Source organism: Pagrus major, chromosome 11, assembly GCF_040436345.1.
Source record: "Pagrus major chromosome 11, Pma_NU_1.0".
Classification (NCBI taxonomy): domain Eukaryota; kingdom Metazoa; phylum Chordata; class Actinopteri; order Spariformes; family Sparidae; genus Pagrus; species Pagrus major.
The window spans coordinates 30641049-30659244 of NC_133225.1; the positions used below are offsets into that span (position 1 = coordinate 30641049).

The following is an 18196-nucleotide window of genomic DNA, read 5'->3' on the forward strand; positions in this document are numbered from 1 at the left end:
CTAACATTAAAACGTGCGTGTCCAGGAGACATCATCTTTGCATTAAGTGAAACACTGTCAGCTATGATTGATCTGAGCATCTGATGTTTGTCATGGCAAATCACAGGAGAAATTGAGTACCACAACTACTGCCAATTTCAAAAGACATGGTCATGTAGTCTGATCCCTACATTATTCGTCATACTTTACATATTAAAAGGTTAATTTCACCCAAATTTAAAAAAAGAATCCATCTTAAAGCTACAAGGTACTTTGATATTTTGTAGATTTATAAGGCCCCTGTGGACAAAAGTGGTAGTGTTTCCACTGCCAAGACCACAACATATGTCAAACAAAATTATCTAAAGAAATGTATTACTCACTGTAATTTTATCTGAAATGTACACTCAGGCTCTTCCAGTCTGCATGTGGACCCGATGGCAGACATTAAGAAAAACTAAACAGAAATGGTTAATCTTCTCGCTAAAGGTCTCGTTTGATCATATAGAGGCATCAGTATTAAATTGAGACTTTTTCATAACCAGTTAAAACTCCTTGTAGTAACTTTAATCAAAGTGGTATCTAGCCATGCAGATTGTTGTGGTTTAATTTGTTCAGGTTTTGAGATATAAATCTGAGCTTTTTGCCTCAACCCAGGAGGAAAACATTGTCTGTGGGACTGATTAAATCACAATATGACTTTCTAAAACATTAACGATGATACCACTTTATTAAAAAGAGATGTTGCTGTTGAAATGCTATTTTTAAAATGCTGTATCATAAACAAGATTCCTTTCATTCATCTATTGTTTTGAAGTGGAAGCAAAAATATACAAATCTGGACAAACTAACTACAACTACCTGTGTGCCTTCCTCCCGCTAGAGGCAAGTAAGTGATTTGGATGAACTGATCCTTTGCACTTTAATTTTAAATTGTTTCTCATCTTCTCAAATTAGAACCCATGAGACAAGAGATTCAGTGCAAGAGTTGTTTTTTATTATTATGAACCTTTGACACAATCAGCAGAGAAACGAGGCTGACGACAGACAGAGACACACTGGAATCAGATCTTGTTGAACGCTGCTACGTCGACACTCTGGACCTGAAACCAAGAAAAAGGAAAAACGTTTTGATGACTGGAAACCAGGATAAATGTAACGGTAGCAGGGTTATTCTTTGGCTCCCACACATCAGGAGAATTACACTTGGATTTCAGATTTCTCTTGAAAAACTGTTTGTTCCATGGGCGTAACCACCATATACTTTGGAGGGGACGTGTCCCCCCCAATATTGGGAAAATACCAATCTGTCCCCCCCAATAATATATCTAAATATGTGACATATGATATGTCCTCCTTTTATGAACCCTGGCTGTAAGTGGATTTATTTTCAATTTAGGAAAAACAAAGAAAACAAAACTGTGTGACCACCCCCCTCCCGATTGTACACTTGGTTGCGCCCGTAAACGCCGGCTTCGTTTGAAAAACCGCTCAGTCCGACTGTCACTATGGTCAAAATGAGCACGCTAATTTTTGAATGAGTGTGAAACAATTATTGCGTTTAAATGGCTCAGTATTAAAGCTAGAATGAAGATACAGATATCATATGAAACTAGAATATATAATCCATCCATTGGCATGATAGCTTGTCGGAAAATGGGCTGAATAATGCTCCAAAGTTAGGCTTAATTCTGGTGGGGAAAAAACTTTTAAAAGGGGTCTATTTGAACTCTGTATCATCCGTGTGTGCTGTTCTTTTTTCTCCATCTCCCCCCTGTGTGTCGTGTGTGTGTGTGTGTGTGTGTGTGTGTGATTGATGGTTTTAAAATTCAATTGGCACTTAAACAGGCTTGGTAAGGTTAAAGCAAATAACACTAGCAGCAATAAAAGCAGAATATTCAATGCATCAAATTAAAATGATCATTAGGGTCAGTCATTGTTCTAGTACAGTAATGGTATCTGGTCACAATGCACCTGCTCTGAAGATGATCAGGTAAAGCATTGTAATAGTCTCTAAACAACATGATAAAATTATTTTTAACCTAGTCGTAGCCTACATGTCAGCAGTAAACTAGTAATAAGAGCACAATATTCAAATTAATATGATCATTAGGGTCAGTCATTGTTCTAGTACAATAATGGTATATGGTCACACTGCAGGCAGCACAGAGAGACAGAGAGAGGGACTGTCACAGGCAAGATATAGGGAGAGGACACACAGAAAATAATATCCGGGGAAGGGCTCACATTTGGACCCCACCAATATCTATACCATGGTTAAGCCCTCGGTTTGTTCTGGTCCTGTATGAACTACAATCTTTCAGCCCCATTTTGGACCCCCAGGTCCATTGCTGGTGCGGCTCGACTCAACTCGGCGCAGTAAAAATGGTGATAGAAAAGCATATCAGCATGGCTCGGTTGGACTTGAAAATGCGAATGGAAAAACTGCACTCGTTAAAGGTAACGTAGTCTGACACAAACAGTCCTGCAATGAATCCTCCCTTCATGAAGGTGTTAATGTTCAGAGTTTGTTGATTTAATTTTGTGGTCATTTTGGAAGCTGCAGTTTGTGGTGCTGTTGAATTCTATTGTGTTATATTGAAAGGCATGGACAAATAATAAGAGACCCGTTAGGACAAGTCAATTTAACAGCACCAAAAGCTGCAGCCTTCTAACTGACTGCAGTTTCATAAAGATCAATAAAACAGTTTCAACAAAAAGTTAACATTCCTTTCAAGAGCCCCCCTGTGGTCAGCTGAGTAAATTTGTACTCTCATTTTAAAAATCCATGCACACAGAGCACATAGCATCCATTTTGTTACACTGACTACACACCAACTTACTGTTCAATTTTCAAAATGGTGTGACGCACCACAGGCTACCACTTTGTTTACAAGACAAACTGAGCAGCCTCGGGTTAAAACAACAGAGAGCGTACGATGTTGGATGACACAGTGCTCAGTGGTGATGCTTATCTCAATCCCATGCAAGTCGTTTTAGTCTCTGTAGAACTAAAGATTATTTGGTCACTTCCTCAGCCTTTAATAACATACAGTATGTCTTTTTGACTGACTTTATTACAATTTACCAATTAGTGGCTCTTTTTCCTCAGCTGACTCCAGGGAGGCTCCAAATCATAACTTCCTGAAGAGAAGATTTATTGTAGGATTGTTGTATAGAGACTGCATCAGTTTTAGCTCTGTGTAACGAGTTTGTTTGTCAGGATATTCAATTTGGTTAGTTGTCTTAATACTGAACAAGACAATAAAAAGCAAGTTAACACAGACAAAAGCAGAAGAACTTTAACTAACTTTTGATTGGAAAAATCCATCACAATCACTGTTGAATCTTATTTTTATTTAAGAGAAATACTGGTTTTGTTTACTTATTCAAATTGGTGAATTTAATTGCAGACTAGGGATGCACTGATTATAGATAATAATGGTCAGTTAGAGTCTGTGGAACGTTTCATGTGTGCTATGAGCCTAGCCGCTGCTTCGATCCTCAAGCAAGACCCCAGTCCCCTCAGCCCGCCTCGATACAAAAGGAAACAGCATTTTCTGTTAGAGCTCCTAAACTTCGGTACTCCCTTCCTCGTAAAGTCAGTTATTTCTTTTAAATCTTGCCTCAAAACTTACTTTTGTAGGATGGGGTGTTTTTTTATAGTAAATCTGTTGTTGGTTTGGCTTCTATCCTTCCTGTCTTACTGGTACTTTATGTGGTGATTTGATAAAAATCTGTTTTAATATTTTTATTCATGATGATTGTTTTTTATCATGATTACCAATTTGTTTTCTTGTTTTTTTATTGGCTGTGTGTGCTGTTTTTATTTTTCACCTGTGAAGCACTTTGTAACCATGTTTTGAAAAGTGCTATACAAATAAAGTATATGATTATCATTATTATTAGCACTACTACTACTACTACTACTACTACGACGCAGGTATCATGCCATTAAGGGGATTACATATATATACACGTTTTGGTGAATGTTAAGTTCTCATCATCTATACCAGGTGTTTAGATGTCTCTGTCGCTCTACTGGTCTATGATGTGTGTGATCTTTGCACAAACACTTGTTTGAGTGTATTGCACAGCACTCGGGCGCCCAAGTAGCTCAGTTGGTAGAGCGGGCGTCCCATGAACAGAGGCTGAGTCTTTGCAGCAGCGGCCCAGGGTTCGAGTCCAACCTGTGGCCCTTTGCTGCATGTCATCCCCCGTCTCTTTCATCCTGTTTCCTGTCACCTCTCAATGCTGTCCTATTAATAAAGCCATGAAAAGACCCACAGTACTTACAAAGTCTTCGAATTTGGTGATCTCTTCCTCCAACATGTCTGTCCCCACCTTGTCATCCTCGACCACACATGCAATCTGGAGCTTCTTGATACCATAACCCACAGGAACCAGTTTGGATGTGCCCCATAACAGACCGTCAGCCTGCACCGAGCGCACACATTCCTCCAGCTTCGCCATGTCGGTTTCATCATCCCACTAAAAAAAGACAGCCAACGAGAGAAGATAGGTGTCAACTCAGACTTGAATAAAAATGTAATAATCCTGTTTATATTCTGAATTTTAGGCTCCTGAAGAAGAATTTTGATTAAATGACAAAGTGCAGACTTACAGGTTTGACATCCAGTAAGATGGACGACTTGGCGATGATGCCGGGCTTCTTTGCCTTCTTCTCTGCGTACTCTTTCAACCTCTGTTCTTTGAGTTTCTCTGCCTCTTCGTCTTCATCACTCCCAAACAGGTCAATATCATCATCATCTTCTTCCTCCTCCTCCTCCTCCTCTTTAACTGGGGCGCTGCTCTTCTGTTGGACGGTAGTGCCCTGAACAGAGAAAAAAATAATGACATGCTCACACAAGGGTCTACAGCGATGTACTAGAGCTACAAAAAACACTAAAACACAGCATGAGTGATTTAATAAAAGCCTGAAAAGTCTGTAGAAGCTCACATTTGTGTAGGGAATGGAAGGAGTGGGAGCCGGGGTCACTGCTGCAGGAGATTTCTCCAGAACTGCTACCCGACACTCCAGTTTGGAAAGTGCTGCCCTCAAGTCATCCACCACTAAAACACAGGAACAAAGTCAATGAGTCTTACATCGAAACAAAAACCTCACAAAGACACCATGGTAGTAAAGTGTTGTGTATAACAAGGAATACACAGGAAAATAAATACAAAAATAATCATATAGTAAAGATGACAGTGGGATGAGAGAAAAATGAAAGTTGCTGATTATTTTCTCTATTAATCAATTAGTTGTTTCGTCGATCAAATGTCAGAAAATATTGAAAAATGTCGATCAAGTGCTGTGCTCCAGCTGCCTTTTCACTTTCCCCACCCAGATTTATCGTGCCAGTCCAGTGATTTGAACCGTCAACCCTCCAGTCACAAGCTCGCTTCTCTAACCTTTAAACTACCACTGCCCTAGTTGGTCATATAAAGTAAGCTGTTTTCAGGCTAAGACAAACATTTCTCCTGAAAAACTAGAATCCTCAAATGTTCGGCAACTTACTATTTTAAGTATTTATCAAACTAATGGCTGTTTTTGACGATTATGATTTGCAATCAGTTGCTCTAAAAATATCCACACAGCGCCTAAGGGCACTAAAAATAGACATCTAATCAAAGTTGTCACACAAACAAACCTTTGTGTAAGCTCTGGTTCTCCAGCTCCAGGCTCTTGATGCGAGAGACGAGTTCTCCCTGATCAGCTACACTGCTGCTGCTCTGCACAGGAAACACAGACAGAAATGTTATCTGAGAGCAGCATGTAATAGTCAAACCAAAGCATCAGCCCTGTCTTCAAACTCAGGACTGCCAAGGACACCAAAAGTGAACACACAAAACACAGCTAGTGTCCATCTCAGCAGCATCTACAGCAGGAAGCTTTAGATGGAGCCAGACAGAAATATAAGTGATAAGCAGCTACTCGGCCTGCAACACTCCACACAGAAACATAAAAACTGACTAAAGGTTGAACTCTAATAAAGTCAAACTGAAGCAAGGGTGTCAGTGAGATGCTTCCAGGGACACATGAGGCTCTGCACTTACAATCTGGGACTGTCGGCTCAGGGCAGGTTCACCAGATCCTCTGTTACACAGTGTAGTCTTCAGCTAGTGGGAAGGAAGGAGGGGATTTCAAGTATGAAAAGTGAGGGAAGGAGGAAGAGAAAATGCTGAAGGACAGCTGCAGAGGGGGTTTGAAACAAAGCAAACAGGGCAACCAAGGACACACCGTAGAGGTTGGATGTTATGGAAGGTAAGAAGAAAGGCAGGTATGTCTACACAACACGTCTCTGTGAGGATGGGAACCTGATACCTGGGCCATCTCTGAGTCTGAACAGAGTAGAAGGATTCGTTTACATCAGGTTTTCTTTAGCATCATTATACCACAGAATATTTTACCCTCTAACACATGTGCTGCATATATATATATATATACATACATATATATACACACACACACATACATAGAGAGAGGGGGGGAGAGAGAGAGAGAGAGAGAGAGAGGTTTCGACATGATCATTTTAGAAATATGGCAGCTAGCACTGCTGTCACCTTTTATTGTGAAATGAAACCTCGGTTTGGACTTTCTTCCTCTCTGTAATGACTCCCTTCTGCAAGTTTCCAGCAGCAAACTCACATGACTTTGACGTCATTGTTTTGCGACCGACTGTCTGCTTGGAGGCATACTATAAGGTTCTCGATTTCCATCCCACATCTCTGCAGCGGAAGGTTTGCTTGGCTTCAGCTGAGCCTGAGCACCAACCTTCTTCTATTTTAACCTAAATTTAATCTGTATGCAAAGCAAATTATTATATAACCTATAAGAAAAATCAAAACATCTACATACTGTAGGTCGAGTGGAACCTTGATTGTAAGGGTGGAAAATATGAGATAAGGGGCAGATATAACAGGGAGTGTGTACTTACTCCTGCTAGAGATTTCTGGATGTTCTCTCGGGCTCGAGCAATGTCTTGCAGAATGCTGTTGGCTCCAACATCCTTAAAGAAAATGAACAGAAGTCAATGCTGATTCATCCTTTAACTGACGTTTCAGTAAGTCTGAAAGACCACAGATTCAATGCGTCTCTGTAGCTGTTCTTTTGTCATTTCATTGTACATTTGCCCTCTCCTTCAACATCTCATCACAGTGTCTATGCACAGAGTGGGCAGGCTTTGTCCAAATCTGGAGAATCGATATCAATCTTTTTGTGCTTACAAAGTTGTCAGGTTATCTAGAAAAATGGCTCTAGATCAAAGCTGAATTCACTTTTTTTTTTGAGGAATGCTTTTGGTGTTGGTAAAACCCCCAATTCCAAAAAAGTTATGATGCTGTGGTTGTTTTCACTTTGCATAGTGTAGGCATCAAATTCATGAGTATATATTTACATAAAACAAAGTCAGTTGTATCAGTTGAAACATCAAATATCTTGTATACCTATATTGCATTTAGTTGAAAATAAATTTCATTTATGTTTTGCATTGTCAGTTTTTTGAGAGGAAAAAAAAAAGAATTTTAAGAATTAACACAAATATTGGTCAAAAGGTTGGAGAAACCTTGCTACTTCAGATGTGAGTGATGACAACTTAATAGATAGACAATAGATACTGAACTGAACCTCAGACAGTGCAGGTACCTTTGTTGGTTGTGAGGAGCCATTAATGCGCTCATAGAAGCGTCTTTCAGCCTCGTCGTAGCGAGGTTTGTCGAACCAGATCTTCTCCTGGGCCAGAAAGTCCACTGAACTCATGGTGCTACTGAAAAAAGACCAAGGAAGGACAAGAGAGGGATGTATAAACAGGACACAGGAGGTCAGGGAAAAAGGAAAACAAAAAAAAATCTGTATTACTATTTAAAATAAAATTCATAAAATCTTCTGATATGAGATCTATGTTCACAATGTCAGATTTATTAGCTGGAAAATGGCTTAAATGTCAAGCAGATGAACCTAACGCAACTGCACAAAAGAAACTTAGAATGAAACGCAACAATGGTTCATACAACAACAGTCATTCAGGAAATTTTTAAAATAGACCTAAACGGGAAAAAGAATCAGTGAACCAAGACAAACGAAAAAACAAGATGAGAAATGGAAAAGAAAAATGTTCACGCATTCAAAAAACAAAAAAGGAAACACATGATCACAAAGAAAACCAATGAGGGATAGAACTGAAACATCTGCAGCAGCTCCACTCTCCCGGTTTGGTCATACTTGTCCCTCAATGGGGTTGCTTCTGGCCTCCGACCCTTCTTCACCACCACAGCTTCCCTCCCACTGTAAGCATGGAATCGGCTCTCTGCAGCGTCAAACCGCCACTTGTCCAGCCACACCCGCTCGCTGTCTGGGTGAAGGAAGTAGCAGACTCCAGCCCCTGACGGCTCTTCCTTCTCTGGGACCTCAGCTGGCTCCTCTTCCTCTTGAATAGGGAGCAGAGCATGGAAGAATTCTGCTTTACCCTGCGGGACCACCCGTTTTTCCTCCACCGCCATTTCCTCATCTTCTTCCTCCTCCTCTTCTACAAGGCTTTGAGGGTGGTCGTTACTTTTGGCAGTGGAGGCGCAGCTGGAACGTTTGGAGGCGTTGTTACCGTACAGATTCTGATAGAAGGCAGCTTCGGCGCGGTCGTACAGTGGTTTCTCCAGCCACACATCTCTAAGCAGCTCCACGGGGATGCGGGGCAGTCCATTGATTGGCTGTCGATTGGTTGGCGTAATGGCTGCTTGTTGGATGACCGGGGTCGCAGGAGTCGGGGCTAGAGACTGGTATCCTTCATCAGGTGTTCTGGGTGCAATGGAGTGGTTAAGCTGGGGTGGGAGGTTCAGAGAGTTTGGAATGGATGGCATGGATTCTTCAATGAAGCGGCGTTCTGCTTGGTCAAAGGTCATCTTGTTCACCCACACGGTCTGGACGACATGATGGCAGGCCACCTGATCGCCATGGGAGCACACCAGTCCTGAGGAAGATGGAGCCACAGTGGATGGAGACTTTGCGGGTTTGCCTGCAGCTGAAGGTGACCGGTTGGAATGGGTTGTCCCATTGGAGGAGCTCGCAAGCCAGCACTGGTAGAAGCTCTCAGCTCGCTCGTAGATGCTGCGCTCAAACCACACGTTAGCACATTCAGACTGCAGACCAATCAGCCCGGCGTGAGGGTCAGGTGACTGGCTGCTGCTTTTGTCTGGCTTCTCCTTGTTCTTGGCATTACTGTCGACCTTCCCCTCAGAGCGACTCTCAGGATTGGATGAACGTTTCTTGCGGCGGCGGCTTTTCCCACTACGCTTTCCATCTCCGTTCAGGCTGCCACTCTCTGGGGATGATGACACCCTCTCGCCGTTTCTTTGGCCTGATTCAGCCTTGTTCCTACACCCCAGTGCTGCGTTCGCGGACCGGTCCACCTGACAATTGCTGGGAGGCTGATCATGCTCCGACTGATCCACTGCAGAACACTGGGGCATCTTCTTAGACATCATCTTTGATCCGTTGCAGGGGAAAAAAAAGAGAACAACAGGTACACGCTATTGGATTAGTTAAAGAGACGCAGGAAAGTTCAGAGACACAAAGGGATTGATCTATTAGACTCAGTACTGCCCATGAACCGGTGTCACACATAAAGTTGTAGCTACGATAATAGACTACAAAACAGTTCCAGAAAAAAGCAAGAAGCATGCAGGAAATTGGGAGAAACTCATGCAGAGGAAAGAAATTATTTCAGAAACTTGTTAGTAATTTGTCAAGAGTCAGTATCAGGTAAAGAGTCCTACCAAAGTTAGGAGAGCGTCCAACTAAGCTCACATGGTATAAACTCAAGAATGTGTGAAAGAAGTGATGGAAAATTATCACTAGCTTTCGTGCTTTTGAGCCTGAATGCCAGTCAAAATTGCTACAAATGCAAATTCTGATCTAACATGCATTTTTTTCTGTTACACAAAGATTCCTCCAAAAAGTAACTTAAAATTACAAATAAATCCTTGTAAAATCCGAACATTGCTTGTGTATTTGATTTATGGAACTATCGTTCAAGTACATTTTTTAACATTCACTGCTGCAACAATATGTATGGAAAAAAAAATAGTCTGCACACAACTATTCAGCTATATTTAGCCAGACTAAAAAAATCATGCATTATCATACAGTTTCTTTGTGTTCAGCTCACTCTGTATGTTTTAAAGTGACAATTTTTATAGGTGCTATTACAACACTATAGCCCATCCTGACCATGCTCATTCTGCAAAGATATGTATCCATACATAAATTATCAAATGCATGAAAATAGCCTAATTTAGAGCCATTTTTAATATGTTAATTGTGCGATAACTATATTTAAAGTGAAACTCTCGCCAAAATGCAAACTAGGCTTTTTTGTGAAGGAACCCGAGTCAAACCTTGGTGTAAAAGCATAATGACGACGAAAAAGCCACTATTAAGATTGCGACGCTTTAGGAGCTTTCCACCTTTACTCTCCTCCATGTTTCGTCGCACTCGGGGATCGACTCTTCTCGACTGGCACGACGGCAATGAGTGGAGCAAGCTACTGCTAGCGTGAATTGTTCAAAAACCTTTTTAGTAAACTCTGTGTACACAAACAATATTCTCAATGCTCGTGTTCATGTGTAGAGACCCTGGTGATACTACGAGCAAAGTTTCACGTTGTGTCGAGTCTTCTTAGTGTTTTAAAAATAGCGATTTTGATGCTACCGTAATGTTGCCCCTAGCACGCAATTGAAAATGATTTTGACCCGAAAACGAAAGTACAGTAAATCTTAAAAGTGGCTTTTTCATCGTAATTATGCTTTTACACGAAGGTTTGACTCTGGTTCCTTCACAAAAAAAGCCTAGGTTGCATTTTGGCGAGAGTTACACTTTAAATTCAAATGAATCATTGTTTATTCATAGTTTAGTTAATTTTTGTGGTGGTGTATTTCATAGTAATTTGTGTATTTTAATATAATTTAAAGCATGTATTTTGTTTATAAAGTGTGTATTTTTCAGCTTTTATGCTCCTTTTAATTAGTTTTTTTTTTTAAAACATTCGATTTTTTTGATTTTTTGATTTTTTTACCTTTACAAATGAAGCTCAAGACTTGACAAATCTTGACAAAATGACATGAGAACATGCAAAAGAAAAAAAAAAACAAGGGTGTGACACATTTAGGGCAAAATGTTTAAAAAACAAGCACACACTAGCTGACATTTATGGATCTGTGAAAAGCACTGACATGCTCACGCAAACAAACTAATTAATTCAGTGGGTATTAAGCACAAAGCCATGCTGTTTTTATGATGTGCATTATTCTGTTGCAAAACAGGAAATGCACTCACTTAATGATTCACCATGAGGATGTAATATCTATCTGTGTAATATCTAGCAATACCACTGAAATTGATTTGGGAGTGTTTTGAAAAGGCATTTCCGCTTTAACTTTCATTAAAATATCTTATTCAAGCTCTTAACTCACCTTCCTTGGCAAAAAGATGTTGAGCTTAAACTAGTATCAAAGTCATACGCTCAACGCGTTCTTTTCATCCAGTTAACCGCAAGCCATTGAAAAAGAAATTTAACAATCACCACCTTGCAAAACACTGAAACTAATACTAAAGGGCAGAACTATGAACAAATGGCTAGACAAAACTCAAGAGGTCAGTGTTACAAAGAATACTTACTTGTCAATTCTGAATGCAGAATGAGGGGAAAGAAGCTAGGTGTTAACATTTCTCTTCATAAATACTTCAACATGAAACTGTGGCTCTGGTATTGAGCAAGAACCTCAAGCAACAACTTGGATGCATCCCAAAACTTTTACCAGTTTATCTGCACTTCCCCTCCCTTCAAATCAAAAGCATGTATGTCGTCGACTGCTCTGACACATTTGATCAGTGATCATTCAGACAGTCAGTGTAAAAACTCAAAAACGATTTATTTAAAAGGGTGCCATAGAAGCTTTTCTATATTTTTATTATGGTAAACAAATCCTTTGAACACCAAAACCAACAATGCAGTAGTTCTGTCTCTAAATACTGTCCAGCTTCTCCACCATCTGTGGCACTCTGCTCCAAACCCATTTGTTCCTACGCCCGTCATGTAATTGCTGTCTGTGTTTAAGCACTGTCACTTTGGGAGCATTATGTCTTGAGAAAGGTCTTTGTGACAGAAATGTCGAACTCTTTAAATAAATGAATCAATGCAGAGTTAAAAAGTGTTTGTGGAATTACAAAAAGAGATTTAGCGAACAGTTTGTGTGTTGCTTACGACTCATCTTATAAAAAGGGATATTGATGTCGAAGAAAGGCTAAATTATTTCCTATAACAGCTGTGCACTCCCTGTGGTTTTTAACAAATAGGAGGAAACAGTGGGCTATTTTTGCTGTACTAGTAAATATTTCTGGCAGCAGGATGGTGTATGTGAGACTGACTAAAAATAAACTACAGTGTCCATGTTAATCGTAATGAAGGAAAATGTCACCGAGTGCAGTGGTGTGGCTCAGTGAAGTGTTTTTAAACATTTTTTGGGCAACAATGAAGCTCTATGGCACAGATATTAGGCTTTAGATGGCATAGATGTTGCTTATTGGTAGGATCAGTTTTGGTCTTGACATCGAAATTGAACATAAAGCAGTAAAATATATTTCCAGCTTTACCCTTTAAAAAAGTATACTTTGTAATCATGACCTGTCAAGGGACTGCAGTTGGAAATTCGCTCCCAGCTGACTCTGGTACAATGCATCAAATGGCAACATTTATGTTTTATATTGTACATGGTCCCTCTACAAATAAAACAAATTAAGTAAGAAATGGTCGGAAGTCAAAGGTAGCCCCAAAATATTGGTGGCAGCATAGGCGCCTACTGCTGCTCACTAAACTCTTTGCTGTAGCTATCTTTGTCTGCAGTAACTAGCTGGTGTTAGCAAGTAGCTCAGTTAGCTGTGGAGCTTATTGCCCCTCATAGCTAGGGAGTCAGGCAGGGACTGAGCACACAATCTCAGAAACAGACCGATGCTAGTTTGGAGTATGGAGGCGATTTAAAGAGGCTCTGACCAGGACAATGACTCAGGACGGTAAGACTAGGCAGGAGTGGGCTCAAGAGGCATGTAGCGACAGACGACGAAAGAGAATTGGGCATCAGCAGCGGGTGAAAACTGAGTGGAGAGCGGGAATATTTTCACATCTTACTCGGTGAATTGAGGATTTATTAAGATCAAACCACAGGTGATTGTGGAAAGACAAACCTTGACTGTTTTGGGGAGTTTTATTTTGTTTATGTCGAGTTTGAATTAGGTTTGATTTACGATGAGTTAACGAGGCAATTAAGCTGGTTTTAGTTCGATTAATGCGAGAAAGTTGAATTTAGACTTTGTACAGTTGCATTTGGCTGTTTAGTATGGATAATAGGTGTAAAAATATCTCTCCTCTATATATTTTTGAGTTTATTTTGTTTACTTAATAAACTAAGTTGCAACTTACTGCTTTTATATTTCCCAGCTGAAACTATGGAGGGCTATCAGACTATTGCCTCTTGGGGTACAAAGCGGTATGAGGGCACAGGACAGGCTGAGGCTACCTGGTTAGCATGCTAACTTCAATAGACATCTCCACAAAACTCTGCATATATGGATTTGACATAATTGCAATGATGTTGTTCCTTCACACTCTTTTGGTAATGCAAGTACATTTTTCGAAGATTTTCAACTTTAATTCTGGTAATATGTAACAAATGGCGCCTCTAAATGTTAAAGTTCAACTTCATTTGTCCATGTGTGTTTACATATTTCATTGTGAATATCCACAAAATGTTATGATTTGGGGAAGTCACCTCAAATGACCTTTGCCAAGTGTCCTCTGGCTTGTTTCCTGTTACCTTTGAATACTGCTGGCTGATACAATAAACTATAATTTACTATGATCATAATGTTTTCTCTTATTGATACCTATGGGGCAGTTTAGCTGCCTCACACACGAGGAGGTCGGATGAGGACAAACACCTCAGGAAGGGTGGGGTGCAGTGATTCGCTCATGGACACCTCAGCAAGAACATACCATTGATATATTAATACATTGCTAAAGACCATTGATAAACAGACTACTTTTATTTTATTTTATATATTCTAGATACAATACTAAGAGTATCTTAACAGGACAATCCTGACACTCAAGTCTGAAATGATCAGTTTGGGTTCATTGAGATAACAGGATCATGTTTGAAGGACTTTACACTTGAAAATAACACTTAAACTAAAGTTCAAACGTGTTACGTCATGAAGAAAAGCCTGTCAAGCCAGATGTTTAAGAAAGACATTAGCAGAGCTGTCATCATCAAAAGGTGCGCCCTGCTAACCTTTACACTAGCCATCTTTCATCTTTAACTAGGTCCTCCTAGCTAGGATGAAACACTAGTTTAGCATTTAATGGGACACCATGAACACGCGGTTTGTTTTAAACTTGACACTAAAGCTTTCGTTTTTCATTTAACGTTTATATAAAATGTCAACGTTTACGGCCATTGGTCCATTGAAGCCGGTGTTCAGCCGGCGTGACAGCCGCGTTAGCACTAGCAAGCTGCCTCCATTCAGCTATTAGCCGTTAGCTAGCATCGGCTAACACAAGCCGTGTCCCCCTTTCCGCCGCTGAATATTCATTAATATACCAAAATGTCTTCTGCATGAATCCCCCGGACTGAGCCCCCGGCTTGTCAGTCAGCGTTGGCGTTACTTACTGCTGTGTTTTTTGTCTTGTCGGTGTGAGACCAGGCCGGTGGATAAAACGCGTGCTTCTCCGGCAGTGAGTGACAACGGGAAGGAGGAAGACGAGGAGGAGGAGGAGGAGGAGGAGGAAGCAAGGAGCAGCGGTGACTGTGTGATCTTAGAGGGTGGGGGAGGGGAGTTATAAATCATTAACGTTTCCTGAAGGACCCATGTTAAATATCATGTATGGTTGTTACTGATGTGGTAAAATCTGACGGATTGTGACCTCCAGGGGTCATTTACTACTGTTTTATTAAAGGTGCACCATATAGTTTCTGGGGAAGGAATTTCAATCAGAAGAGAACTATCTTTATTGTCAAACTAAATAAACAAACTCTCTTCGTTTTCATGACTGAAAAAACAAACTGACCTTAAAAGACAACACAGTTTCAGACTGTTTTACTTTGTTTATGTTTGGCAGACCCCGCCACTGCTCTACAGTGCCAATGTCACGCCCCTTCCGGCGGACCCCATTGGACCGTATTTTGGAAAAACTTCTTATGGTAGTGAATAGAGAGAGAGAAAAAATGTTTGATTCCGTTTGAATTGTGCCATGAATCACACATATGATGTTCGTCAATTTAAAAGATAATTTTCCAGGTCAACAAAGTCACAGTTTGTCATAAAACTAATGAAATATAAAGACTACACAGCCAGTGACATCGTCTTGTTGAACAGTTACCAAAACCCATATCTTAAACATTGTAGAGCTGCTCCTGTATATTTGCAGCTCACAAAACTGACAAACTACACTTTCACATAACTGCAGTTGTCAATATGACCAGATTTATTGTGATTTTATTCTTTGTTAGTACTTTTACTGTGCCGAAGCAGCGGCCATGTTAGTGTTGTGTGTTAAGCGAGACGATGCAGTTTACTGAGCGGTTTAACACAAAACTAGATGATATTTTACTTTATGACAAAAAATTATCTTTCAAATTGACAAAAATGATGTGTGATTTACAGCACAACTCAAACAAGATCAAAAATGTATTTGTCTCCCCCAGTGACTACTGTCAGGGTCCATTCTCTCTATTCAGACTGTGTTCTGGGGACTTTATTTTCCTCTAAGAACAGCTTGTTACTCAGTTATGGGAAAAATAAATATATAATGAATTATTACTAGAATCAGAATCAGAATCAGAATTCCTTTATTTGTCCCGCAAATGGGGAAATTTCTTACCTCATTAATATTGTAAATATCAAAATTCTGAGTTTGAATTTCTTCTTCAAAACTACATGGTGCCCCTTAAGACAAAGATAGGATCTAGATTTAGTTTAAAAGACGACTCTCTGTACTTTCGACCTTTGTCCTACTATGACGAGCTTTTACAGTTTGTGACACAGTATGCGTTGTTGTAAAACTTCTCTCATTTCCCCAACTCTTAAACCTGGTAATGTGACAGACAACACAGTAGCAAGAAAGACTTTTGGCCCTTAATTTATTCTCTTAAAGTAGAAAATAAGATTGAATTTGTTTAATTTTTTTTGTTTTCTTTTACCAGAACTAATACTTTGAAGTCTTTGAAGCTTTTGTTGTTATTGTTCATGTCTCCATAACAATCACAAGTGTGACAATCATATTTTATGACCTTCATCAGCAGAAGTTCATAAGCATAGGTTGATTAAGATCATGATATATAATCAGAGTTAGAAAGTAGTGAACTAGATGTAATTGAACTAGTAGTTTACATTTTGCAGGAGCTTGCTGGTAGTCGATTGAACTAAATATTGACATAGTGAGTAAAAAAAAACTTGAATATATTAGGTGTGTCAAGTAGTCATAACTGATTATTTCTAATGATTGACACATGTTCAGAGATGGTACTGCATGCTATTTGCGAAGTTCAATCAACTAATCAACCTTTATGTTATATTTGAGACATCATTGAGGGATTATCATTCATTTACAATGACCTTGAGTCCAAAAAACCCCAGAGAAAAGTAAAAAAAAAAAACAATAGCAAGGAAAAATACTGAAATTTGAAGTAAATCCCACAAGGGGCTGGTAAAAATCCATAATAATCTATTCCTTAACATTCGATCTGTCACATAAAAGCCCTTAATTAAGCCTGGGCAGCTATGCCAGATAATTTATTAGATAAGACAATTAAAAGTAAAATGAAAATACAGTCATGAAAAATAGTCACGATAAAAAATCCGGCTAATGGGCATTGTGTACAAAGCCAAAGCTGACATTTCTTGCACTTGCCCATGAACAGTGGGGGGTTTTATGTATTCAGGTTATGTATGACCTGTGAACAAGTTGGCACTTTTTGCAATTAACTGTGGCATATTTTTTTTGGTTTTTTGGCATGTGACTTTTTTGAAATGTATTTTGTCATAATTTCCTATCACATGTAAATTGTCGATTTAATCTTATTTTTTTTTATTTACTAAATATTTTGAACTACTTCTTCAAGATAGCTTCAAATAAACAAACTACATTTTTACCAAGGGCAGCTTTGATTTAGTTAACTGCTACCAAATTCACATTATAGTGAGATTAGGAGTGTAACTAAGGGTTATTTTAATTTTCTTTTAATCAAGAAATTGTGAACAAACGCAAAATAAATGTAAAAATACCTTGTAGCCCAATGTAACATCTTGAAATTGCTTGTTTTGTCCGGCCATCTGTCCAAATAAACCCCAAATTAAATCTATAATGATATAAAACAGAGAAAGGCAGAAAAAGAAAAGAATTTAGAAGCTACAAGCAGCAAATGTTTGACTTTTTGCTTGAAATGTGACTTAATTTATCATCCCAAGTGTTCATCCATCCGTCATACAGGTCTGTTGTTTTATGCTGTCATGAAGAATAAATTTACCCACGGGTCCCACTGACTGTCTTTATATCGCTCCTGTTCGTTGGGAATTATTTGAGCTTCCAAAGACCCGTTGATGCCTGATTTCAAGACCTCCATTAAAAATAAGGCAAAGCACAAAGGGCGCCGGTTCACATGGCACTTTATGAAAACCCTGAACATAGACAAAGCCAGCAACTAGATGTTAACTACACCTGGGACAGAAACCACCAGCAGCTGCACAACTACGATTATTCTTACATTATCCCAAATTTAAGTTTGACATTTCATTTGGCCATATATTAAATATTCTAATTTAATACATCCGCACATCTAACTTCTATTCTATAGTCAACTTTAAATGTACATAATAACCATGGCTAGTAAGGCATTACTCCAAATTTGAAGTTTATACAAAGTGTTTCTTGGACTGAACGAGGCTACAGAGAGGATATATTGATTGATGACAGTGACATCAGTGTTTTCTTCTGTATTCAAGCACAGAGGCTAAAATGACCTTAACTGAATGCGACTGAAATAGAAGTTCTGTGCATCTTTTTTGTGATTATACCCACAGTTGTGAATATGGTAATCAAATATGGGTTACATCTGCATTATGCCTAAATCATAAAAGAGGAAAGATTTTTGGTGTGCATGTAAAAGTAGC

The 18196-nt window shown here is 39.4% G+C and overlaps 1 protein-coding gene across 5 annotated transcripts; it reads right to left on the reverse strand.

The window, feature by feature from the left end:
* Positions 1-954: 954 nt before the first annotated feature.
* Positions 955-14826, reverse strand: eef1db (eukaryotic translation elongation factor 1 delta b (guanine nucleotide exchange protein)). Of its 5 annotated transcripts, none has more exons than XM_073476794.1 (9): positions 14698-14826; positions 7628-7745; positions 6921-6992; positions 6040-6102; positions 5634-5715; positions 4940-5052; positions 4604-4813; positions 4276-4470; positions 955-1082 (listed from the first exon to the last, which is right to left on the reverse strand). In XM_073476794.1, exons 2-9 carry the CDS (start codon positions 7739-7741, stop codon positions 1044-1046), a joined length of 888 nt encoding a protein of 295 aa, XP_073332895.1. In that variant the 5' UTR covers positions 7742-7745; positions 14698-14826; the 3' UTR covers positions 955-1043. The 5 variants fall into 5 exon arrangements, with proteins under 5 accessions (XP_073332895.1, XP_073332894.1, XP_073332892.1 ...); XM_073476793.1 differs by having other exon boundaries at positions 7628-7748; XM_073476791.1 differs by lacking the exon at positions 14698-14826 and adding an exon at positions 8204-9492 and having other exon boundaries at positions 7628-7748.
* Between the last annotated feature and the right edge of the window lie 3370 nt (positions 14827-18196).

Coding starts and splice junctions, on each gene's coding strand:
- eef1db (XM_073476791.1), bottom strand. CDS start 9,459: ATGATGTCTAAGAAGATGCCCCAGTGTTCTGCAGTGGATCAGTCGGAG. Junction 6,103..6,920: donor TCCAGAAATCTCTAGCAGGA/GTAAGTACACAC, acceptor CCTTCCCACTAG/CTGAAGACTACACTGTGTAA. Junction 5,053..5,633: donor GAACCAGAGCTTACACAAAG/GTTTGTTTGTGT, acceptor CCTGTGTTTTAG/TGGTGGATGACTTGAGGGCA.